The sequence below is a fragment of the Pelophylax lessonae genome (assembly GCF_965119305.1).
Source record: "Pelophylax lessonae genome assembly, chromosome: 3".
Lineage (NCBI taxonomy): Eukaryota > Metazoa > Chordata > Amphibia > Anura > Ranidae > Pelophylax > Pelophylax lessonae.
Window position 1 is genome coordinate 426,048,766 of NC_138770.1, and position 27,429 is coordinate 426,076,194.

The 27,429-nt window shown below is 39.8% G+C and overlaps 1 protein-coding gene across 4 annotated transcripts in view; it reads left to right on the top strand.

The window, feature by feature from the left end:
- Positions 1-27,429, top strand: part of LAMA2 (laminin subunit alpha 2) — a 1,405,743-nt gene that overhangs the window by 715,160 nt on the left and 663,154 nt on the right. For all 4 annotated transcript variants that reach the window (XM_082249565.1, XM_082249566.1, XM_082249567.1 and 1 more), the window contains exon 14: positions 1,156-1,367. In XM_082249565.1, coding sequence (XP_082105691.1) covers positions 1,156-1,367 — 212 coding nt within the window. The remainder of the gene's footprint in view (positions 1-1,155; positions 1,368-27,429) is intronic.

The following is a 27,429-nucleotide window of genomic DNA, read 5'->3' on the forward strand; positions in this document are numbered from 1 at the left end:
GTTCACTGCACCCCACAAAGGATTTTGTTCACTGCACCCCACAAAGATTGTGTTCACTGCACACCAAAAAGGATTGTGTTCACTGCACCCCAAAAAGATTTTGTTCACTGCACCCCAAAAAGATTGTGTTCACTGCAGCCCAAAAAGATTGTGTTCACTGCAGCCCAAAAAGATTGTGTTCACTGCAGCCCAAAAAGATTGTGTTCACTGCAGCCCAAAAAGATTGTGTTCACTGCAGCTCACACACAGAAAAATGGATGTGGATCACTGACACCTGCCTATCTCCAATCCCACACCACACAGCAATATCGATTGTAGTTTGTAGAACACAGTTTCCCTAAAATTCAGCAGACTCTGTCCCTAACAGGATTGAGAAGAGATCGTAGATCAGGATTGAGTGCAGATTCACCCCACCCCCCACACAGCAATATCGATTGTAGTTTGTAGAAGACACTGACCCTATAATTCAGCAGACTCTATCCCTAAAATGCCTACAACTCGCCCTGCCTAAACACTCCGACCTGTCCCTCAATTCTATCCGGACACAAATGGTTTTTTCCTGCCTATCTTTCCCTAATCAGCAGCCAGCACATTGATGTGTGCTCTGTCCCTTAGCTAAGCAGCAGAATGACGCTGCTGCGGCGGCTGCCTCGAACTTATAAAGACTTGGTCACATGCTTCAGACGGCCAATCACAGCTACTAAGACATTTGCAGGCATGGCTGGGATGGCTTAAGGCACACCAGTTAAACGATTGTTGATTGGCTGTTGAAAGCCCGCCATGAAAAGAGCGCCAAAGCATGCAAAACCCGGAAATAAAACGACCGAACACGGATTTTTACCCGAACATACAGTAAAGTGTCCGTGTCCGTGTTCGGGTAAAAAAAATCCAATTATTCGGTACGAACACGAATAATACAGTCCGTGTTCGCTCAACACTAATCTTATTAATGAAGAGGAAAGCAGGGAGGAGACAAGTAGCACAGACAGATTTGTACTGTTTACATTGGCATCTGGACTGAGCCATTGCCATCTCATATCTATGGGTAGCCTGAAATACAAATTTATATATGACCATCTGTTTAACTGTATTTTTTTTTTAAGGTAATCCTAACAATATCTTTTTTTTTTTTTATATTTTGAAAAATATCTACAGGGTAATGGCTTGCAGATTAGCACTATACATGATGACATTGACCTACAACCATTTGAAGAACGCACTGAAAATGTTGAGCTGCGCCCTGAAAATTTTATAAAGTATGGGACAGGATATCCAATTAGCAGAAAGGACCTTATGACTGTGCTGGCAAACATTGATAAACTTCTTATTCGAGCAACGTACAGTAATCAGAGAGATGCTACCTACAGGTAAATATGGTACTGACATTTTGGAAAAAAATGCTCTTATTTATATACAGGATTTAAAAAAAAAAAGAACACGTTTATTCTTATGAAGAATAACATGATGATATAACTCTAAACTTGTCCTTGTGTACACAGCTGTATGTATACATGCTTGCAACTCCCACTGTGCAATAACATGGACCTATAGGTAGCAGATGGGTTATGAAACTGCAGAAGGTGGCCCTGACTCATTAGGACACTATGGGGTTAATTTACTAAAACTGAGAGTGCAAAATCTGGCGCAGCTCTGCAAAGAAGCCGAACAGCTTCCAGGTTTTTTTCTATGTCAAAGCTTAATTGTACAAGCTGAAAGTGGTTGTTAAGTCTTAAGGTTTTTCACCTTAATGCATTCTATACATTAAAGTGAAAAATCTTCTGTGCTGCAGCTTCCCCTCAGACCCCCCCCCCCTTTTTTTCTTACCTGAGCCCGATCTGATCCAGCAATGTGCACCAGTGCAGCAGCTCCAGCTGCTGTCGCTCTCCTCATTGGAAAGATTGATAGCAGCAGGAGTCATTGGCTCCTGCTGCTGTTAATATGTCTGTGTCAATGGAAGCAGCAGGGGGACTTGGGAGGGAGGCTGCTTGGGTGCCCCCCATGGAAAGCGACTTTCCGTGGGGGGCACCCATTGAAAATTAGGGGCCTGGAGCATTGGCGGGGGACCCCAGAATAAGGGGATTAGGGATGCTCTGTGCAAAACCGTAGGGTAAGTATAGGCATGTTTGTTATTTAAAATAAAATAGAAAAACAAATGTTTACAACCCACTTGAAGGTAGAAGCTGACTGGCTACCCTACACAGCTGCACCTTTACTTTTTGATATGTTTATAAATGATTTAGGGCTCGGGATTACCATTTCAGTCTTTGCAGATGTCACCAAGCTTTGCAGTGGAATACAGGATGTCTCAAACTTACAAGCTGACCTCAATGCACTGTTTAATTTGGCAATTATGTGGCAAATTAAGTTTAATGTTGATAAATGTAAAGTTATGCATTTGGGGGCTATGAATATGCATGCATCATACATACTAGGGCGACTATAACTGGGGGAATCAATGGTGAAGGATCTGGGTGTTTTGGTAGATCATAAGCTTAATAATAGCATGCAATGCCAAGCTGCGGTTTCCAAAGCAAGCAAAAACCTTTCCTGTATTAAGAGAGGCATGGACAGCAGAGAGAAAGATATAATTTTACCTCTGTACAAATCATAAATAAGACCTCATCTGACATTTGCAGTTCAGTTTTGGGCACCAGGTAACAAAAAGGATGTTGGGGAATTTGGTATTGAGTTATTCACTTTAAGGTCATCACTGAGGAGGACAAGGGGGAACTCTACGTCTAGAGGAAAAGAGATTTAATCTCCAAATACAAAAAAGGTTTCTTTTCAGCAAGAGCTGTGAAAATGTGGAATAGACTCCCTCAAGAGCTGGTTCTGGCCAGCTCAGTAGATTGCTTTAAAAAAGGCCTGGATTCTTCTTGTACATACTATAACTGGAAACTAACATTTTTTGATTCAGGGAATATCCGATTACCTCTCTAGGGGTAAAGGAAGACATTTTTCCCCTGCTAGAGCAATGTGGGTAATGCTTTGCTGGGGTTTTTTGCCTTCCACTGGATCAACTGTGGGAATAAGGTTGCGTATATAGGAGCGTATGATTATTTTTCCATTTTATTGGTTGAACTACATGGACTTGTGTCTTTTTTTAACCAGACTAACTATGTAATTATGTAAATAAGTGTTTATTTATTTAATTTTTTATTATAAGTCTGCAATATTTTCAGACTTAAAATACAACATTAGCTTCCTGCCTCGTAGATGGATTTGTTTGTTTAAAGCTTCAAGATAAAGCTGGTCATACACTGTTAGAACTTTCACTGGTTTCTGATAAACTGGCTGAGTGGATGGCCCTACTGGATACTTCCCACCCAGCATTCTTTGATTGAAAATTGGCAGAAAAAATCTATGTGTGTAGCCAGTTTGAGGTAACCAATAAAGTGTGAGCCAATGCTGATGAACTTATTCAGACGTGTAAAAATGTAACTTTGAGATTTGTACACAAAATTATATAGTATATTCTAATAACAGAAAATATGTATAGAGCCATTTTACATTCTCATTACAATCCATAATTAAAAAAGGAATGCACACTGATTGAGTAATATACAAATATAAATGAAGTGCAATAAATCAAATTAGAAAAAAATGTATAAATGAGTCCCATACATGTAGATGCAAACACAATACAAAAACTTTATATAGAGGAACATACAGTATATATCAAAGTGTCCTAATATTTCACTCCCAAATATTTTTTTAGTGAATATCAGTAATCCATAGGTTGCCGGGTAGTCCTCCACAAAAGATTACCAAATTATGTGTCAAATACTCATTAGTTGATCACCATCAAAACTTGTGCTCCTCCACCTTCCAGCCAAACTGCTTACCTGAGGATATTGACCCACTATAATGTGAGGTCTGACTGCACCTTATCCCTTTAAATAGGGCCAGTATTCCTCATTATTCCAATATTATCTCAGGGCAAGGCGGATGACATCATCACGTTAGGCAGGACAGGAAATCGGCCATCTTGGTATGGTATCTGATGCCAAAGCCTATTCTTTAGGGGGCAATGCTTGTATTAAAAAGGCAATTGTTTCTATGTGCACTGGACTAAGTACACTTACTGTATTCTGCGAGTATTATTTTAACCACACTGTTTTATAAATTTGATTGGTGGTATAATATATTACGTAATGAGGGTTGTTTCTGATTCCTTGAGCTAACTGGTGACATATGGAATAGTGTTGTTTGGTGCATGTGATTGGAGATATGCCTAAGTGTGTGTTTAGTCTACTTGAAAAACAAATGCAAATATAGTGGAAAGTCTATTACAGAACTATCTCAATCAGCTGTCCAGGACCACAGTTTATGAGGGTTGTAGTTCCTTCAGGGCTTATTCACACATTTGCTAATTGAAGTGAGCTCCCTCACTGGTGCCAACATCATCTTTCAGTTGTCTTCTAGATTTTGAATTTTTGGTCATCTTTATTGGCCAGTCGGGGATGACTTATGCATGTGAATGGGAGTTGATTTACCTTGACACCATGGCAAGCCTTATGTACAGCTTAGTGTACATTCTACATAAACTTGCAAGCAGGAAGGTAAGAAGCTTTCATTGTAGAAAATATCTAGTTTGTGACCGTTGTCTGGGTATAAATGCTATATACGGTATCTCACAAAAGTGAGTACACCCCTCACATTTTTGTAAATATTTTATTTTACCTTTTCATGTGACAACACTGAAGAAATGACACTTTGCTACAATGTAAAGTGGTGAGTGTACAGCTTGTATAATGGTGTAAATTTGCTGTACCCTTTAAAATAACTCCAAACACAGTCATTGATGTCTAAACCGCTGGCAAAAATTTAGTACACCCCTAAGGGAAAATGGCCAAATTGGACCCACAGTGTCAATATTTCATGCGCCCACCATCATTTTTTGCACTGCCTTAACCCTCTTGGGCATGGAGTTCACCAGAGCTTTACAGGTTGCCACTGGAGTCCTCTTCCACTCCTCCATGATGACATCACGGAGCTGGTGGTTGATAGAGACCTTGAGCTCCTCCATTTGAGGATGCCCCACAGATGCTCAATAGGGTTTAGGTCTGGAGACATGCTTGGCCAGTCCATTACCTTTACTCTTAGCTTCTTTAGCAAGGCAGTGGTTATCTTGGAGGTGTGTTTGTGGTTGTTATGTTGGAATACTGCCCTGTGGCCCAGTCTCTGAAGGAAGGGGATCATTCTCTGCTTCAGTATGTCACAGTACATGTTGGCATTCATGGTTCCCTCAATGAACTGTAGCTCCCCAGTGCCAGCAGCACTCATGCAGCCCCAGACAATGACACTCCCACCACCATGCTTAACTGTAGGCAAGACACACTTGTCTTTTTTACTCCTCACCTGGTTGTCACCAGGCACGCTTGACACCATCTGAACCAAATAAGTTCATCTTGGTCTCATTAGACAACAGGACATGGTTCTAGTAATCCATGTCCTTTGTCTGCTTGTCTTCAGCAAACTTTGCAGGCTTTCTTATGCATCATCTTTAGAAGAGGTTTCCTTCTGGGGTGACAGCCATGCAGACCAATTTGATGCAGTGTGCGGCGTATGGTCTGAGCATTGACAGGCTGACCCCCCACCCCTTCAACCTCTGCAGCAATCCTGGCAGCACTCATTCGTCTGTTTCCAAAGACAACCTCTGGATATGACGCTAAGCATGTGCACTCAATTCCTTTGCTCGACTATGGCAAGGTCTGTTCTGAGTTGAACCTGTCCTGGTAAACCGCTGTATGGTCTTGGCCACCATGTTGCAGCTCAGTTTCAAGGTCTTGACAATATTCTTATAGCCTAGGCCATCTTTATGTAGAGCAACAATTCTTTTTTCAGATCCTCAGAGAGTTCTTTTCCATGAGCTGTCATGTTGAACGTCCAGTGACCAGTAATAGAGAGTGAGAGCGATAACACCAAATTTAACACACCTGCTCCCTATTTGGCTCAATTTGGCCATTTTCATTTAGAGGTGTACTCACTTTTGTTGCCAGCGGTTTAGACATTATTGGCTGTGTGTTGAGTTATTTTCAGGGGACAGCAAATTTACACTGGTATACAAGCTGTACACTCACTACTTTACATTGTAGCAATGTTTAATTTCTTCAGTGTTGTCACATGAAAAGATATAATAATATATTTACAAAAATGTTTGGCGGTGTACTAACTTTTGTGAGATACTGTATCTTATTGGTTTGCATGCATCCCATTCACAGGCTTTCTGCCAATAGGTTAGAGGAAACAATAAAATAGACTTTCACTCATTCACGGAGAGCCTTGTATTCATTAAAGAGAAAGAAAAGACTGAAACTGTCAATATTGTGTGGAATTGTGGAAGCTCGTGGCATACATTCAGTTTCCATTATAGTAAAAATAACCCTTTTAGCATTCACAGTCACCCTCCAGACAAGTTTGGCAAAGAGTTGTTCGTAACTAGGAATGAGCCAACAGTACAGTCCAAACCTAGGTTTAGACCAAACTTTGGCTGTTCGGGCATTCTGACAAACACCTAAACTTTAGCCAATTCAGCCCTCCCTGTTTAGCAGGAGCCAAGCATCATAAATATAAGTTGTTTTCTATAGCTTTTATATATGACAGCTTCCCGCTGTCACTGGTTCCTAACTAAGCAATAGGTGCTTGCACCTGCAGTATCCTACTGACCTCACTGCAATATTTAGTCACATTGTCCATAATTGGTTAATGTTGTCACCACTATTCCTGCCCCTTCATTTATATAGCTGAGGACAGCTTGGGGAGCTGTAATGCACTTAGTATTACCATTGAGATCAGTGGCGTGCACCTGGTCATCAGGTTTTGTTGGAGGCAAGTCAAGAGATGGTGGGCATTGTGACTGACAATGGATTTACAATGAGGGAAATTTTTGGGGAATTATTTTTTTGTTTAAATTAAGGACTTGTAAAAAGTTTGAGTGCCTTTATTTCTAAATTACAACCTTTTTTGTGAATGAGAAGGGATACTATGTACCTCATATTCATTTGCTTAGGGGAAGCTGTATCTGGGGGCTTCCAGATTCCAATAAGCCCCACACCCACAAACCCCTACAACCATTAGTCAATAGTTGTGGGGAAGAGGCCCTTGTCCTCAACAAATGGGAAAAGGTGCCTTGGAATGTACCTCTCATGTTGAGGGCATGGTCCATGGTATGGCTTAGGAGGGAGAGGAACAATCATCCCCCCTTTTCTGGCTAGCCATATTGTATGCTTGGATTAGGATCTGATATAGAGGGGCCTAGTGGATTGTTTAATAGTGTACCCCCATAAAATTTATACCAGACCAGATATTTTTATTTTTTCATTCTTGCTGTAGGATGAGACATTTAAGCTGGATACACACTACCCAACTTTTGTGGTTAGATTTACTTCAGATTTACCTTTTATATGTAGTGCAAGGGCCTGCCAGATTGCATACAAATTGAAAGTGTTTAGGTTTGACTTCATATTATATGGTTTTGGTAAATCTAAAGGAAAAAGTCTTCAGACAATCTTATAGTGTGTATGGCCCATTACAAAAAATGAAACTGTTTAAATTGCTTGCAAGTGACATTTACTGTCAGCTTCTTTAAAAAAAAAAAAAAAAAAAAAAGACAGCACACAGACCCCCCCCCCCCCCCCCCCCACATTGATGTATTCTTTCACAGGCAGGAATATGACACTTTCAGGCATATTATTTTAAAATAATTTAGATGTTTAATGTTTCACTTTAGGTATATAAAAAAAATCATACAAACATAGAACAGTGGTAATGGGACTTTAAATGAAGCAGGTCACTTACTAAATTACACAATTTTATAGAATCAAAAGTTATAATGTAATGCATATTTCATAATTGACATACATACATAAAATCCATATTCCAGATATGATACAGACATATATATATATAACTAACATAAAACACATTTTTTTTCCCATATAATAATACAATTCATGTTATAATGATTAAAAAATATATCATAAAAAAGAAAATGGTACATAGTCAATCTCCAAATAATATGTCTTCGGATTTATGAGCTCTGCGCGTTTCGTGGATCCCTGTCCACTCATCAGGAGCTTGATGTAAAAAGATATATCTGTAAATGTAGGCTTGCATTAGAATACACAAATCTCATATATATAATAAAAAGAGCATAACAAGTTACTCCCGTGTCCCAACAAATAATAATAATATATTAAATTGATCTTGTTACTTACGTGTAAGTACCAAAAGTACACCCAGTAACTGGGAGGGAAATGAGAGCACCAAAAAATAACCATCTAACCCGGGACTGAGGCGGGTATAAGTCAACCAGTCCAAATTGGGGGGAGCAATAAAAAAAATCACTGCTCCTGACTACATTTTTTTTTTTTTTTCATTGGTACTTATTCCTCAGGGCAGTGCCCATACATATTTTTTTTTTCATCCGTTTGCCTATTAGTCCAAAAATGAGCATTTGTAATTTGGCAGATTCATTTTTTTGTTGATTTCAATGAGGTTAGGGCTTAGCATTTAAACTTCTTTAACCACTTTACAACCGTAGGATTTTGCTGTCTTCCGTCCAGACCACTTTTTGTGCTTCGGCACTGTGCGACTTTAACTGACAATTGTGCGGTCATGCAATGTGGTACCCAAACGAAATTTACGTCCTTTTTTTCCCACAAACAGAGCTTTCTTTTGGTGGTATTTGATCACCTCTGCGCTTTTTATTTTTGCGATATTAATAAAAAAAGAGCGAAAATTTTGCAAAAAAAATGACATTTTCAACTTTGTCTTTTAAAAAATATCCAATATACTCAATTTATGTCATTTTTTTTGGCCAAAATATATTTAGCTACATGTCTTTGACAAAAAAAAATTCAATGAGCGTATTTTTATTGGTTTGCGCAAAAGTTATAGCGTCTACAAACTATGGTGTAAATACTGAAATTTTACGCAGCTTTAATTTCTGACTGCCTATCTCAATTCATGAAGTGCTAAAATGGCAGGGCAGTACAAGACCCCCCCAAATTACCACTTTTTGGAAAGTAGACATCCTAAGGAATGTTCTGAGAGGCATGTTGAGCTCATTGAATATTTAATTTTTTTGTCACAGGTGTTTGAAAAATGAATAAAAAAAAAAAATGTTTTTTTTAACACAAAGTTGTCACTAAAAGATAAATTTCTCACACATGCCATGGGTATATGTGTAATTACACCCCAAAATATATTCTGCTGCTTCTCCTGAGTACAGGGATACCACATATGTGAGACTTTTTGGGAGCCTAGCTGTGTACGGGACCCCGAAAATCAATCTCCATCTTTAGGTTTTCTAATGGCGTAAATTTTTGATTTTACTCCTCACTACCCATCACAGTTTCCGAGGCCCTGAAATTTCAAGATAGCACAAAACCCCCCAAATGACCCCATTTTGCAAAGTAGACACCCCAAGCTATTTGCTGAGAGGCATGGTGAGTCCATGGAATATTTTATATTTTGCCACAAGTTTTGGGAATATTACAATTTATTTATTTTTTTTTTTTAACACAAAGTTGTCACTAAAAGATAAATTTCTCACACATGACATGGGTATATGTGGAATGACACCCCAAAATACATTCTGCCGCTTCTCCTCAGTATGGGGATACCCCATGTGTGAGACTTTTTGGGAGCCTAGCTGTGTACGGGACCACAAAAATGAATCTCCATCTTTAGGTTTTCTAATGGCGTAAATTGTTGATTTCACTCCTGACTACCCATCACAGTTTCGGAGGCCCTGAAATTTCAACATAGCACAAAACCCCCCCAAATGACCCCATTTTGCAAAGTAGACACCCCAAGCTATTTGCTGAGAGGCATGGGGAGTCCATGGAATATTTTATATTTTGCCACAAGTTCCGGGAAATATATTATTATTATTTTTTTTTTTGTTTTTTTACACAAAGTTGTCACTAAATGATATATTGCTCACACATGCCATGGGTATATGTGAAATGACACCCCGAAATACATTCTGCTGCTTCTCCTGAGTACAGGGATACCACATGTGTGAGACTTTTTTGCAGTCTAGCCGAGTACAGGTCCTCGAAAGCCAACCCCCACTTTCAGGCTTTCCAAGGGCGTAAATTGTTGATTTCACTCCTGACTACCTATCACAGTTTCGGAGGCCATGAAATGCCAAGACAGCACAACCCCCCCCCCCCCCCAAATGACCCCTTTTCGGAAAGTAGACACCCTAAGCTATTTGCAGAGAGGCATGTTGGGTGTTTTGCAGATCTCACTTTTTGTCACAAAGTTTTGGAAATTGAAAAAAGAGGAAAAAAAATGCATTTTCCTGTTTTTTCTTCATTTTCCCAAAAAAATGAGAGATGCAAAATACTCACCATGCCTCTCAGCAAATAGATTAGAGTGTCTACTTTGCAAAATGGGGTCATTTTGGGGGGTTTTGTGCCATCTTGGCGTTTCATGGCCTTCAAAAGTGTGATAGGTAGTAAGGAGTGAGATCAACAATTTACGCCCTTAGAAAGCCTGAAGGTGGGGAGTGGTTTTCCGGGTCCTGTACGCGGCTAGACTGCAAAAAAGTCTCACACATGGAGTATCCTTGTACTCAGGAGAAGCAGCAGAATGTATTTTGGGGTGTCATTTCACATATACCCATGGCATGTGTGAGCATTATATCATTTACTGACAACTTTGTGTAAAAAAAAAAAAAAAAAATAATAATTTTCCTGAAACTTGTGGCAAAATATAAAATATTCCATGGACTCATCATGCCTCTCATCTAATAGCTTGGAGTGTCTACTTTGCAAAATGGGGTCATTTGGGGGGGTTTTGTGCCATTTTGGCATTTCATGGCCTTCAAAAGTGTGATAGGTAGTAAGGAGTGAGATCAACAATTTACGCCCTTAGAAAGCCTGAAGGTGGGGAGTGGTTTTCTGGGTCCTGTACGCGGCTAGACTGCAAAAAAGTCTCACACATGGGGTATCCTTGTACTCAGGAGAAGCAGCAGAATGTATTTTGGGGTGTCATTTCACATATACCCATGGCATGTGTGAGCATTATATCATTTACTGACAACTTTGTGTAAAAAAAAAAAAAAATAAATAATAATTTTCCTGAAACTTGTGGCAAAATATAACATATTCCATGGACTCATCATGCCTCTCATCTAATAGCTTGGAGTGTCTACTTTGCAAAATGGGGTCATTTGGGGGGGTTTTGTGCCATTTTGGCATTTCATGGCCTTCAAAAGTGTGATAGGTAGTAAGGAGTGAGATCAACAATTTACGCCCTTAGAAAGCCAGAAGGTGCGGATTGGTTTTCCGGGTCCTGTATGCGGCTAGACTGACAAAAAGTCTCACACATGGGGTATCCCTGTACTCCGGAGAAGCAGCAGAATGTATTTTGGGGTGTCATTTCACATATACCCATGGCATGCGTGAGCAATATATTATTTAGTGACAACTTTGTGTAAAAAACAAAAAAACAAATTGTAATTTTCCTGAAACTTAGGACAAAATATAAAATACTCCATGGACTCAATATGCCTCTCAGCAAATAGCTTTGGGTGTCTACTTTCCAAAAAGGGGTAATTTGGGGGGTGTTTGAACAGTCCTGGCATTTTATGCTCAATTTTAGCAACACATCACCCACTCTTCTAACCACTTGAAAACCAAGCCTTTTCTGTGAGTTTTTGTTTACATGAAAAAATATTTTTTTTTCACAAGAAAATTACTTTGAACCCCCAAACATTATATATTTTTTTAAAGCAGAGGCCCTACAGAACAAAATGGTGGATGTTTCAATTTTTTTTGTTACACGGTATTTGCGCACACATTTTCCAAACGCAATTTTTGCGTAAAAAAAACACTTTTTTTATTTTTAATGCAGAAATACACTATATAATTCCAAATTGTTTGGTAAAATTTAAAAGATGATCTTATGCCAAGTTCATAGACACCTAACATGACATGCTTTAAAAATTGCGCACGCCCGTGCCGCGGCAACAAACTACGTACGGTTTTAAAAGCCTTTAAAAGTCTTTACAGGTTACCACTTTGGACTTACAGAGGAGGTCTACCACAACAATTACTGCCCTCGACCTGGCGTTCACGGCGATACCTCACATGCATGCTGAAATTGCGGTTTACATATGACACTAGACCAACGCTTGTGCGCGCATTTGCGCGCAAGCACGGGGGGACAGGGGGGCTTGATTTTTTTTTTTTTTTTTTTTTTTTTTAATTTGCTTTCTTATGTTATTTTGACGCCTTTTCTTTCATTTTTTTTTTCTTTAATCATTTTTATTGTTATCACGGTGAATTTAAATTTCCTCTATGATAGCAATCTGTAGTGACAGGTACTCTTTTTAAAAAAAATTGGGGTCTTTTATACTCTAGATCTTTCCTCTGACCTTAACGCATCTGACCATACCAAAATTGGTGTGATAAAATACTTTCCCAATTTCCCAATGGCGCTGTTTATTTCTGGCGAAACAGAAGTCATGAAATGCTCGTAGCCTCCGGTATCTTAGGCCATAGAGATGATTGGAGCCATTCTCATCTCCAATCAGCTCTATGGTTAGATAATTGAACCACCGGCTGCACTCTCGGGTTAACCGGTGGGACAGGAGAGCCCGAGAAAAACCGTGGAAGGCAGCGGAAGGCGGCAGGAGGGGGGGGAGTCCCCTCCCACTGCATGTAAAAGCAGTCTAGCGGCCAATTATCCGCTAGGATTGCTTTTACATGTAAGCCGACCGCTTGCTGTAAAAAACGATACCAAGATGATGCCTAAATCTGCAGGCATCATCCTGGTATAACCACTCAAAGTCCAGCAACGTACCAGTACATTGCTGGTCTTTGTTTGGCATATAGGTTTTTTTTTTTTCATGCAGCCTGTGGGCTGAACGAAAAAAAAGAGAACCTATCAGAAATCAGCACAGGAATAATGCGTAGTATTACTCATCATTAACCGCCCAAACAACCACCCACTGAATTTAATGATGGGTATACACGACACTATCCACGTATACCAAAATAGGATTTTAACTGCAGTGCTGAAATCAGAAAATCACCACAGCTGCTATCAGCAAAGGTATCCATATATGCTGAGCGCAAACACTGTTTGTGTCAGAATATATAAAATCAATGCATGGTAGCCGACGAGTACCTGCAAGAGAAACAGGTCACAAAAGAATGAAAAAACAAACAAAGTACATTAAAAAAAAGTACATTAGGAAGAGTAGGACATATAAAATGACTGACACAACAAAAGTTTTTGGATTCTCATCATTAACCGCCCAAACAACCACCCACTGAATTTAATGATGGGTATACACGGCACTATCCACGTATACCAAAATAGGATTTTAACTGCAGTGCTGAAATCAGAAAATCACCACAGCTGCTATCAGCAAAGGTATCCATGTATGCTGAGCGCAAACACTGTTTGTGTCAGAATATATGAAATCAATGCGTGGTAGCCGACGAGTACCTGCAAGAGAAACAGGTCACAAAAGAATGAAAAACAAACAAAGTACATTAAAAGTACATAGGAAGTGTAGAAGAACATAAAAAATGACTGAGACGACAACTATTTTTGGCTTTTATGTATTTTTTTTTTTTTTTCTTCAAACGTCGAGTTCCAGGTTCCAGGTTCGGGTCTCTCAAAATGACGATAGCCATCGAACATCTTTTGAGACCCTGTGTAAATGTGCCCTAAACTGTGCCGTGCTGTACCCTATGCTAATAATCCACTAGTGTGTGGTAGCGACGGAAACAGTCACCGTGGCAAAGACCAGGTCGGTCAGGACAGTCGGGACAATAATTCCGGGTGTCACGCCTAAATCCGCGCTTGCTGCAGACACGGCATCTTTTTTGGGGGTATCGTTTGGTAGGGGTACTCGGGAGGTATTGCGGAAAATGCCTCTCATGCAGCCGGCTCACTGCATCTGGTTGGGGAAGTTGGGCAGGAGCACCAGCTGAATACAGAAGGGCTCTGATTATCTCTTCTTGGAATTGAAAGAAGGATAATGTTCCAGCAGACGCTTTGTATAAGACAAAAGCGTTGTAAACAGCCAATTGAAATAGGTATACAGACACTTTTTTGTACCAGCGTCTGGCCTTACGGGCAATTAAGTACGGTCCCATCATCTGGTCGTTGAAGTCCACCCCTCCCATTTTACGGTTATAGTCGTGGACACAGAGGGGTTTCTCAACAACAACACCGGTGACCGTAGTAATTTGGACTGCCGTGTCTGGGTGAATGGAGGACAGCACGTAAACGTTTTGTTTGTCCCTCCACTTCACTGCAAGCAATTCATCGCACCTCAAGCAGGCTCTCTCCCCCGAGCTCAGTGGGGCATTCACTAGCCGTTGGGGGAAGCCCCGGCGATTAGATCGCACGGTGCCACAAGCGCCAATTTGCAATTGATAGAGGTGTCTAAAAAGTGGCACGCTTGAATAGAAATTGTCCACGTACAAGTGGTACCCCTTTCCGAATAAGGGTGACACCAAGTCCCAAACTATCTTGCCGCTGCTCCCTATGTAGCCTGGGCAGTCGGGGGGCTCCACAGTGCTATCTTTTCCCTCATAGACACGGAAATTAACTGTATAGCCTGTGGCCCTGTCACAAAGCTTATACAACTTGACCCCGTATCTGGCACGCTTGCTGGGGAGGTACTGTTTGATAGCAAGGCGACCAGTAAACTTAATCAGGGACTCGTCAACGCAGACATCTTGTTGGGGGGTAAACAAGGCTGCGAACCGCTGATTGAAGTGGTCTATGAGGGGCCGAATTTTGTGGAGCCGATCATATTCAGGGTCTCCCCGAGGACGACAGAGTTCATTGTCGTTGAAATGCATGAACCGAAATATTTGTTGGTATCGAGCCCTGGACATAACAGCAGAGAACACGTACATTTGATGAATTGGGTCAGTGGACCAATATAACCGCAATTCATTCTTTCTTGTAATGCCCGTGTTGAAGGAAAGGCCCAGATAGGTTTTAAACTCCTGAATCGTAATAGGATGAATTGTTGAGCGTACAAATTTGATTGGTCCACAATAGATCTGAAAAGATCTTCAGTGAAAAACAGCTCAAAAAAGTTTATGGGATTAAAACCAGCTGTTTCCACTTGGATTCCGGGTTGGGCGGTGAATGGGGGAAGTACTGGCGCTGTGGAATCTGTGGGCTGCCAATTAGGATATGCCAGCGCTTCAGGGAGGACACTATGGGCTCTACGGGCCTGTCTTCGGATACGTGGTGGCTGCGGGCCACTACTCGTGCTAGCTTCAACTGCACTCAGGTGACTCGCCACGTCACCAGGTGATACTGCAGTGCTGGTTGAAGGTCCAGGGTGTACTAGGCCCCTCGTGCTTGCCAGATCACGAGAAGTGTGAGCGGCACTAGTACTGGCACTCTGCTGCATACCAGAAACCTCCAGTTCTTGCAAGTCAACAACTCCAGAATGGGGTCGGGTACGCCTGACCCTAGCAGGGACCCCTCTGTCGGAGCTATCTGTCAGGGAGCCGCTGCTGTCATCTGGTTCGTATACTGACCCTGATTCTGACAGTGAGGCTTCCCCATCGCTCTCACGTGGCGCAGTCAGCATTTCGTAGACCTCTTCACCACTGTACCAACGTTTTGTCATTTTAGTAACTAAATTTACCGGTACAGTAGTGCGACTACTAGGTAATAAAAGCACCTGGTTGTCGAGGACTATTTGGTCGCTACAAAGAAAAACTGCTAGTGCTAACAGAGATCAGGCTAACGCAGCGGTTTTGTGTGATGTGTTTTTTGGAAGTGTCAGTAATCTATTGATTACTGCACTTGCCTGGGTAAGGTGGGCTGGGCAGGGGGGCTAAACGCAGGTGCTAGCAGGAATCAGTGCTGATTGTGCAAACACTGCGTTTGGGGAACACTAAATTATGAGGACGCTAGTATAGTTCTGATCAGATCAGATATTGATCTGTTCAAACACTATACTAGTAACGGTGGTGTGTGTGTGTTAGTGTACTTGACTCTAACTGACGCTAAGTAACGGTGGTGTAGTGGGACCCTGACGCTAACTAGCTAGCCTAAGTTGTGTCACCCGTGACGCTAATACAGTGATCGGTAATCACTGTATATAGTGAACACTGTGACAGGGAAGTGAAGGGGTTAAACTGGGGGAGATCAAGGGGTTAAACCTTTATAGAGGATAGATGGCGGGTGGCCTAAACCTATTCGGGCCTAGCGCAAGCGCAAATTAGGGTCACCAGTGACACTAAATACAGTGATCAGTAGTTATCTGATATACTGTATATATTAGTGCACTGTTTTATATGGAGTGAAGGGGTTAACTGGGGAAGATCAAGCGGTTAAAAGTTTATTAGGGAATAGGTGGCGGGTGCCCTAACCCTATATGGGCTTAGCGCAAGCGCAAATTAGGGTCACTAGTGACACTAAATACAGTGATCAGTATTTACCTATATACTGTATTTAGTGCACAGAGTAATAGGTAGTGAAGGGGTTAACTGGGGCTGATCAAGGGGTAAAAACTTTATTAGGGGATAGGTGGCGGGTACACTAACCCTATTTGGGCCTAACGCAGGTGCAAACTACGCTCACAAGTGACACTTATACAGTGATCAGTAAAATATCTGTATACCACTGTATATAGTGTTCACTGTGAGGGGTTTGGGGGTGATCAGGGGGTGATCAGAGGTGATGAAGGGGTTAAATGTGCCTATGTGAGGTGTGTCAGTGTAGTGTTGGTGGAAACTCACGTTTTTGGTGTGTCTCTGTCTCTCTCCTGGAACCGAAAGGACTTCAGGAGGGACAGTGACATCACTTCCCCTGTCTGTGTTTACATTACACAGACAGGGGACAGATTGCCATTGGTGGGGACCGATCTACAGACACTGACCAAAAATCATTGGTCAGTATCTGATGATTGATCGGTTCCCTACCGAATGCCATCGGGATCGGGACCCGCGGCGCGCGGGAGCACGCTCTGGAGCCGCGATCGCGCATCACGTTAATACTACGTGGCTGAGCGGTATCGTGCCGCACTGCCGCAGTAGTATTACCGCGCGCGGTCCTAAAGTGGTTAAAGTTCGCTAACCCTGCTTGAACCAAACCCAGGGCAGTTTGGCTCATCATTACGTTCCTGGACATTTGACAATGAATAAAAATATACTTTTTCCTAGACTTTGACTCTAAAAAAGACCCACCTGTGTGGATTAGTGGTGGGAGCTGCAGTGTCTATTGAATCTGCTATATAACTGTTGGCTATAGGGAACACTGACATCTCTTAGGTTATAAACAAATAAAAAAAAACAATTTAAAAAATACACTTTCATAAAGTAGGATAACATTTGTTTTACTTATAAACAAAATGATTTAACTATTTATTTAACATTTTAATATATCAGCTTTACCTAAACATATATTTAACAGACAAACACTTATGCAGTTAGGAAATTCAGCACCACTCAGTGCCAGTATTTTGAGTTAAATTACAATTCTTCAGGAATAAAAGCAAGCCCACCAAGAAATGAACTCACTGCAGCTGTGTTAAATGAATAACTGGGAAACTGTTAAAACACATTAAAATTTCATTTTCCAAATAGCAGGACATAATGAAAATTGAAAAGCCCATAGAATAGAAAAGCAATATATTGCAGTATATAGATGCCTTTGCGTATAGCAGTTTCACATTAAGCCTAATTATAATAAACATAAAAAGAGTGAAATCAGTTGTAGTTAAACAAGAATTGGATGCAACATGTGGACAACCTGCAGTAGGTTCTTTAAAAAGTGGAAATTATATAACTAGAGGTTTGTATCCAGTGATCTTTTTTTACTACTCTTTAATAAGGCAGTACAGTACTGAATGACTATAGTAAAATCATTGTTGCTAAGGCCAGCCATAGAGGGTTTGAATCACAGCTGGTTCACTAGGAACTGGCTGCGTTTTGAACCGCATGTGGGCAGGCTGAATGTACCAAGTCGATCAATCGACCAGCTTGAGTACAACCAGTCTGCCAGATTTACTTGCAATTATCACTAGCGGCTGCTATAGCTGCTAATGATAGTCACTGTCCTCTCACAGCTTCCCCCACCCCCTGCTGGGAAAATACAGAGGGATTCCCCTATCAACACTGGTGTTAATGGGGGAATCATGCCATTTTCTTTCTTGCAATCCGTGGCTACAGGAAAGAGGTTTGCACTGCCTATCACCTGCCTGACTGTGGTGCCCGACTGTAACAGAAATTATTAGGCACTGCTACAAAGAACAATACCTAAAATTGAAGCCAATAATACATGTATACTAACATCACTACAGCCCAGACATCCGCTGTATACTGACTGTAAAAAATGTTGATAGTTAAATTGTATGTCAGGAAAAAATACCATATGCAGTACATCTCTGCAATACATGCACATTTCCAATGTTATATACCTTTAATGCACCTGCAAGTACAGGTCTAATTACTCTCATTGAGATAACACTGGTAATGTTCAAAAGACGTATGAAACTCCTTAACCATACAAAAGAAGATATAGGACTAATTATAAAAAAAGTTCACAACTTTTACTCTTTCATTTAAAAAACCTCAATAAAAAATGGATGTTATGCTATTCATTAATATATGCTGTTAATTTCCATAGAAAGTCCATATCTGGATATAAAGCTTCAAGGTCAATTCCGTTTCAGGAAAAGATGGGGGGAATAGTTGTCTCCAGAATGGCAATCAATCAATAAACATAATGATACAAAGTTAAAAAAAAGAGTGGTGTTCCTAATAGTAGCTGCATCACCCTCTCTAGTATATTAACCATTGAGGAGGGATTCCATATTCCAGCCGTTTACGGGGCAAGACCAACCTAAATTAGTCTTGCCAAATGCTCCCATATGTGAATACAACTTCAACAGATCTAACATGAACAACAGACAACCATAAATTGAATTCTACTTCTGGTGCACTTGCTATGGAATTATGGATTAAGAATAGTGATAGGCCGAAAACCCCCCTGTTCGGTTCGCACCAGAACCCCCGCGAACGAGGGAAAAGTTTGTTCGAACATTCAAACTCCATTGAAGTCTATGGGACTCAAACCTGAAAAATCAAAATTCCTCATTTTAAAGGCTTAAATGCAAGTTATTGCCCAAAAAAGTGTATGGGGGTCCAGGTACTGCCCTTGGGGACATGTACCAATGCAAAAAAAATTTAAAAAATCGACTTTTGGATTTTTGACCGACCTGCTGGAAATTATATACAATATTTAAAGTGCAATTGCTGGTTTATAATTTGACCAGCTTCTTAACTGGTGAGTCAGTTTGGGGGATACGGTGCAAGGAGCACACTGGGTGTTTTGCTCGAGTAATCACGGAAGAAACTATATTCAATTGAATATCAAAAAAAGGAAAACATTTTTTTTATCTTGCCACTTTTTTCACTTGGGACTTTACTCACAGACTGTTTTTTAAGAATATTTTTATCACCATATACATTTATGAATTCATTGTTTTTTATAAGATTTTTGATAGAATAACTTTTTTTATATGTTTGGTTTATTGTGTGGCATTTATGCCTTTGAAAATTATTTTTGCAGCAACACTTTTGCCCAGTATATATCGCACTTAGCACTTTTGTGAAGGATTTTTCAATATGTTCCCATGTTTATGTGAACATGGATTTTGACTTTGTGATGCACTAGCACTTTCAACACATAGATCATAAAGATTTAGTCAATAAGAGAGGGATACAAATGTGCGCTGATATTTTTTATATTTCTCTATCTATATGTAGAACACCTGCATTAGATCAGCAGCAGTTTGTCCTGACTCCCCTTTTCTTTCTTTGGCTATTTGACCACTGATTGCCTTTTTTTAATGTTATCCTAATGATCTGTCTACAACAAATCTTGTTTTTATTATGCAGTCTCTGCTCTAATTCATCTCAAAAGTGTTCTATTGGGTTGAGGTCAGGACTCTGTACAGGCCAGTCAAGTTCCTCCATCCCAAACTCACTCATCCATGTCTTTATAAACCTTGCTTTGTGCACTGGTGCACATTCATGTTGGAACAGGAAGGGGCCATCTCCAAACTCTTCCCATAAAAAAAGTTGGGGGCATGAAATTGTCCAAAATGTCTTGGTATGCTGATGCCTTAAGAGTTCCCTTCACTGGAACTAAGGGGCCAAGCCTAACCCCTGAAAAACAATCCCACACCATAATCCCCCCTCCACAGAATTATTTGGACCAGTGCACAAAGCAAGGAATGGACTGTGTTTTTAATGTGTTGTGAATTGCACAGGAACATGCTGAAAGTGAATATGACTTAGATGGAGACCATAGGGTTGATTTACTAAAGGCAATTAGGCTGTTCCTTTTGAAAGGAAATTTACACTTTGCAAGGGAACATACCATTAGCTTAGTAAATGTGGTGAAAATTCACTTTGCAAAGAATATCACATGGAAGGAAAATAAACAATATTTTTGCTTGCACGAGATTGGATGATTGAAGATAATAGCTTCACCTCATTCATTAACCACCTAGGCGGTAATCCCGAGCGTGACTCGGGGTTGATTTTTCATATCAGGAGCGGTAACCCCGAGTCACGCTCGGGGTGGATTGCAGAGAGTGCAGCGGTGTTCTCTTACCTTCTCCTGGCGATCCAGCAATGATCTCTAATTGCTGCGACCGCCAGCCGAGATCCCCGCCGCTCCTCCGTCCCTCTGTCGGTGTGATCACTTCCTAGTTCCGTTCCCTGCAGCAGCAATGCTGCATGGGAGCGGAACTAGGGAGGGAAATTAAAAAAAAAAAAAAAAAACGTTGCACAAAACACAAAACACATTTTATATATATATATATATATATATATATATATATATATATATATATATATATATATATATATATATATATACATATATATACATACATACATACATATATATATATATATATATATATATATATATATATATACACCGGTATATATATATATATATATATATATATATATATATATATATATGCATATATATATATATGTGTATATATATATATATATATATATATATATATATATATATGCACACACACACACATATATATATATAAAATTATATTATTGATTCAATTATAATTCATGCGTTATATATTATATATAGATATATATAGATATATGTGTGTGTGTATATATATATATACACACACACACAATACCGATCGGTCTCTCTCACCCACTTGCTGTAAGTGACACCCGGGTGATACCGCTCCCTATGCCGTACTGAGCGGTATCGCCCGGGTGTCACTTACGGCAAGTGGGTGAGAGACCGATCGGTATTGGGTGGGTGGGAGATGGAGCAGTTGAGAGACAGAGCAGTATTGAGTGAATGCCGAACTGAGCAGTAGCACCCAGGTATCACTTACGGCAAGTGGGTGAGTGATACCGATCTGCCAGCAGATCTGCTAATGTGGAATTGCTTATATCTTTAATTTGTACATATGTGGGTGGCATATTCAATAACATTTGTAAACGGAATTATGCTATGTGACATCATTTTACCCTCACATGAGCAATATTTGGAATATCGGCAATATCGGCCAGTTCCGGGGCCGATACAGATATATCGGCAAAAGTCAATATCGGCTCTCGATATATCGGCCTTGCCGATAATCGGTCAATCCCTAGTGTATATATATATATATATATATATATATATATATATATGTATAATTTTTTTTTTTAGCAAAGACTCTGGAGAATAAAATGGCAGTTGTTGAAATATTTTTTGTCACGTCATATTTGCGCAGCGGTCTTTAAAACACAATTTTTTGGGGAAAAAATACACTTCACTGAATTTAAAAAAACTAAACAGTTAAGTTTTTCCAATTTTTTGTATATTGTGAAAGATTATGTCACGCTGATTAAATAGATACCTGACATATTATGGTTTAAAATTGCCCACGCTCGTGGAATGGTGACAAACTACAGTACCTAAAAATCCCTATAGGCGACACTTTAAAAAATTTTAACGGTTATCAGTTGAGAGTTACAGAGGAGGTCTTTTACTAGAATTATTGCTCTCACTCTGATGGTCGCGGTGATAACTTACATATGTGATTTGAACACCATTTACATTTGCGGACATGACTTACGCATGCGTTTTCTTTGGTGCGCGAGCTCATAGAGACAGGGGCGCTTTCAATTTTTATTTTCCTATTTATTTTATTTTATTTTATTTTAGTTTTTATTTTTAACAATGTTCGTTAAAAAAAAGAAAAATCTGATCACTTTTATTGCTGTCACAAGGAAGTTACCCATCCCTTGTGACAGTAATAGGCAGTGACGGATACTTTTTATAGAGGAATCTGGGGTCTAAAAGACCCCAAACCCAATGCACTTCGAATTAGTCAAAACACCGAAATCTGCATCTTGAATACTGTCAGTTTTTTATATTGGTGCCATTAGCAGCCGAGTAAGGGAGGTCGTGACATCGTCGGAGACCCGATCAAAGCCAAATTCATCTTCGTTTAGGACTCCAACCGGCGGCGGATGTGCCAGCTGGTTGCTCAGGTCTCCCGGTGGGACGGGAGACCGGAACAGAGCGGTGGAAGGCTGGGGGCGGGGAGGGGGGGACTGGAGACTGCAAGATCTGGTGCAGCTGTGCATGGTAGCCAATCAGCTCTAACTTCAGTTTGTTCAATTTAGCTTTGTAAAAGAAAAAACCGGAAGCTGATTGGTTTCTATGTATAGCGGCACCAGAATTTGCACTCTCCAATTTTAGTAAATCAACTACACTGTGCAACCAGTGCAACAAGTGTTTTGAATTCTAGATACTTTTGAGTTTCTTCTAAGTTCCATGGAGTTGATTTCTCATTGACTCCATTGAGAGACGAAAAGCAAAAAATATCCTTATATAGAAGCCCTAACAGCAATTCAATTTATGCACTGTATAATGAGACATCTGCATGAAATATGCTTTCTGCATATGAATGCATGTGAAAGCAGAGTTTTTCTAAATGTAAAAAATATATATACTTCATAGCCATAGCCTCAGCTTTTTCTTGGGATCTATCTGGATTTGTGCATTTTCTTCTCTCTAAAAGCATTACAAGATCCATTTATGGAATATGTACAATAGTGTTTTGTCTAAAGGGACATTAGAATTTGATTTTCAACACAAAATCTAATATCTCTGATACAAATTTTGCCATGTTATCAAACCTATAGTTAACACAATTTCTGAGTATGTATAAAATGAATGAAGTTGATAGAGTAACATATGCAGGTTTTCCTACATTGACATATTGTGAAGTAAATATTTAATTTTATTGATTTGTTTTAGGCTGCAGTGCATGTTTAGTGCTGTTGTATTTTTGCATATTGTTTTTGCTCTATTGTATATAAGTGTATGTAGCACTACCCTTTTAGGATTCTCGGGAGTGATGGGTTACACTGCACCTGGACCAAGAAATAAAACTTAAACTTGTGTAATAGGCTTTGTTCGAAAGCAGACAAAAGCCTTGTAATGGACTTTTGGGTTAAACAAATGCAGTACAATATCAGAACAGTCATCAATACTGACACACACAATTTGGAGATGACAGCAGTAGATATTAGAATGGCCTATCTATGAACAAGAGTCTCTCCTTTTTCAACTGGGCAGTGAAAGAATAAATCAGTTCTGACAGCATTGGTACCTTTTAACTTGTGGTGGAATGCTCACTCTTCAGAAAGAGCATTTTTAATCCACGGAGAAAACAACAAGTCAGTCCCCCTTGGCAGGACTCCTCTCTCAAAAGCAAAAAACAGCTCTGTTAAAAATAGGCAAAAACAGCCAAATAGCGCACATTGGTGGCCCATAGACCTTTCACAACCTTCCTTGTAACACAGCACACCACAGCTCCTTCCTTGTAGCACAGCACACCACAGCTCCTTCCTTGTAGCACAGCACACCACAGCTCCTTCCTTGTAGCACTGCACAGCACAGCAGCATTTGGCCTTCTCATAGCAGCAGCCTCATGGTCTTAACTCAGCTCCTTGCACCAGCCCAGCTGACTCATTATCTCTTAAATTTAGATTACAAAGCACAGTTCAGCAGCATGTGGTCTCTTCACCTCTTACAACTCCAAAACAACCAAAAAGAAATCAATCCTGCAGCTCAACGGAAGTAGTCTCCTATATAAGCTCTTCCGTTGATTTTCAGGCACACTTACCCAGTATGGCAAGTTCCCTGCCCTTTTTTGCTGGATCACCACTCCAAGCTCGATCCCCATGCTCTGTACGCTTCACATTAGAGCACTTGCAAGACTCCCTGCTGTTTAGACATGTGTGATTCATTTTGGTCTGAATATAAATTCTGACAATTTTTTGGTTATTCGAAGATTCGGATGTATTTGAATCCCCAAATTAAATAGTAACAAATTTAATTTTGTATATTCATTTTCTAATTAGTTAAAAAATTTTGGAACAATTTGAATTCGGATCAGTCGAAAAATGATCGACTGATTTGAATTCTATGTGAAGAATAGCTGGTTGTTAATGAGCAGGGATGGTAGCCAGCCACCGTAAAGCCACCCGCCACGTTCTTAACAACTGATGACTCATCAGCTGCCAGTGGGCTTGCCCGCTCACAGATGAATGTAAACAAAAGAATGCCAGCAATGAAAAATGCAGAAATAAAACAGTGTACCAAAATATTTTCAAAAACGTTGTGGGATTCTCCCAAAATCCATATCAGACCCTTATTGGAGCATGCATCGAGGCTCCTGAACCAGACCAGGCCACATTCCCTAAACATGGGTTACAATGTGGAGAGGGATATATTTATTCTGTGTGGGGATTAGTATGGCGAGAGTTACATTGTGGAAAGGGATGGATGATTCTGGGTGTTGATGAAATTGAGAGTTACATTGTGAAGATGAATGAGGATGACTCTGGGCGGGAATGAGAGTTACATTGTGGAGAGGCTCTCAACAATGTAACTCTCATCCTCATCCCCACCGAGAATCATCCTCTTCCATCTTCACAATGTAACTCTATCATGTCGGATTTCTCTGTTGGGTATTTTGCATATTGCACTTTGCTATAGTAAATAAATACATAATATAAAATGTGGGGTTGATTTACTAAATGGGGAGAGGCTGTTCACTTATTAAAGTGAATTTTCATTTTACAAAGTGAATTTTCTCTTAGCTTTGAGAATCAGGTGAAGTTGTACAGACTTCTTGCAAAAATCCTGTTTTTTTTTTTCCCCCTTGCACATGATTGGGTATTTCTTTTAAAATGAATGTTTGCTGCACTTTGTCTCATTTACTACTACTTCAGTGAATCAGTCCCAATGTTAGGGAAAAAATAATAGTGTCATAGTATAAAATAATGAAAATAATGAATTGTATCATACAAACACAGGACAGATAAGTATCAGGATTCAGCAGAAGCAATTTACCTTTCAATTTCAAAACACGAATGTTCACTCCTGAGAACCCTCTGCAGTCTGACAAACAAATCAGTGTTTCAAAAACCAGAGTCTAATTTTGAAATTAATTGCATCTAATGAAATAATTTTCAATGATCCAATTAGTAATTTGGTAAGATTTGATGTTAATTAAAAATCAAATTAGGATCAATTTTAATTCAGTCAGAATCTTTATTAATAAACCTTGATATCTTTCTTATCTTTTGAAAAGACCTGTCTATCATGGGACACTTCTTTAAAAGAATGTTTAATTCAAGGGAATCAATATAAAGTGCAGCCATCAAAGCGCAGTCTGGTAATGTCTGTGTGTTTTCCACTATCAAATTCTGATCTGCTTAAAGATTTAGAGAACCAAGCATGTACTGTACTGTAATATATTATTATTGATATTATTATTATTATTATCATTGTATAGGAATCATATAGTATCAACAGCATGCGATCGCTCATAAAATCTTTTAAAGCTCAGCTGAAGGTACATAAATAGATATGCAGTCAGGAAGACCTTGTACTAAGAATGTCCAGTTTCATTTTTTCTTGCCTCTGCTGTTACATCTGTTAATCTGATGGTGCAGTCTAATAGACACCATAAGCTAGTTGCATTATGTATTAAAATTATAAAATGATACAGTTTATGTCTTTAGGTCTTCAGTCTCTAAATTCAAATGGCTATACCTTCAGACCCCTAACCATATAAGTGGCATGTTCACTTTGCTTTGCCCTTCCTTACCATATATAATATGCCATAACTTTGGACAAAAATCTCTACATAAAAAAAAAAAAAAAATACTCCCCATGCCAAAACTTCATGGTAAACTTCAAATTAAAGATATTGATGCTCAGTACTTTAATTGTACTAAAGTGCCTATCCAAAAGAGGGAGATACTGATCCCTTCACAGATCTCTAGAACTTTTATCACATGTTTAACATATCACAGTAAATAAAGAATTCGTACTTAATTAGCTTCTCAATAATCAGCACTCAGTACAGAACTAGTCAAACATGGCCAGAATTAAACTTCCTTTAGCAACTCAGAGGAACCTCAAGAATGTAAAGCCTAGTGCCTCCACACAATTTATAGTACAATCCTTATTAAAAGCTCTTTCACTTTATTGCAAAAGCATAGCAGTACAAAACAGTCAAACTCCCAATTCACATAGCAATGTTTCAGATATAACATAAAATAGAGCAGCGCTAGTAGACATAAACTAAACACAAGAATGAGACAAAATAAATATTTGGTATTGGAGAAAAATGTCCATGCAAAAGCCCGTGGAAAGAACAAGTGTCAAACACTCTCTCATGAAGGACAGACAGGTGCGCTTGTACACTACCGACCACCACCATGCGAAATGGCCTCTCACCTCCAGAGCACTGATTGTAAGCATATATCAAACGGGCAATCACTGGACGATCATCCACAAATGTAAGGGAAGACAGCTCTACTCCACCGCACCTTAAGCAATATATGTCCCTGGATAAGGCTCTGGACTGCTGCTCCACTCAGGACCCTTTCCCTTTCAGTCTGTAGATTTGTAATCTTCTGAAAAATTCAATGCAATATGGCAGCCTGGAGGCATTCTGTACACAGCTGAAGTATAGAAAGCCTCCCAGAAATGTAATTTCTTTCTTGTGATGGGCCAAATAATTTTCCCAGCAGTCTGCAGATTTTAAGTATACTCTCTGTGCAGGAGCTCCCTGTAATAAAGACCAGTCACTGCTGCTCTCTCTCCTTGTGCACGGTGACTGGTCTGGTCTCCACCTCTCCAACAGCTCTGCTCTCTGCACAGACCAGCGATGAGCATCGCTGGTCTGTGCAGAGAGCAGAGCTGTTGGAGAGGTGGAGACCAGACCAGTCACCGTGCACAAGGAGAGAGAGCAGCAGTGACTGGTCTTTATTACAGGGAGCTCCTGCACAGAGAGTATACTTAAAATCTGCAGACTGCTGGGAAAATTATTTGGCCCATCAC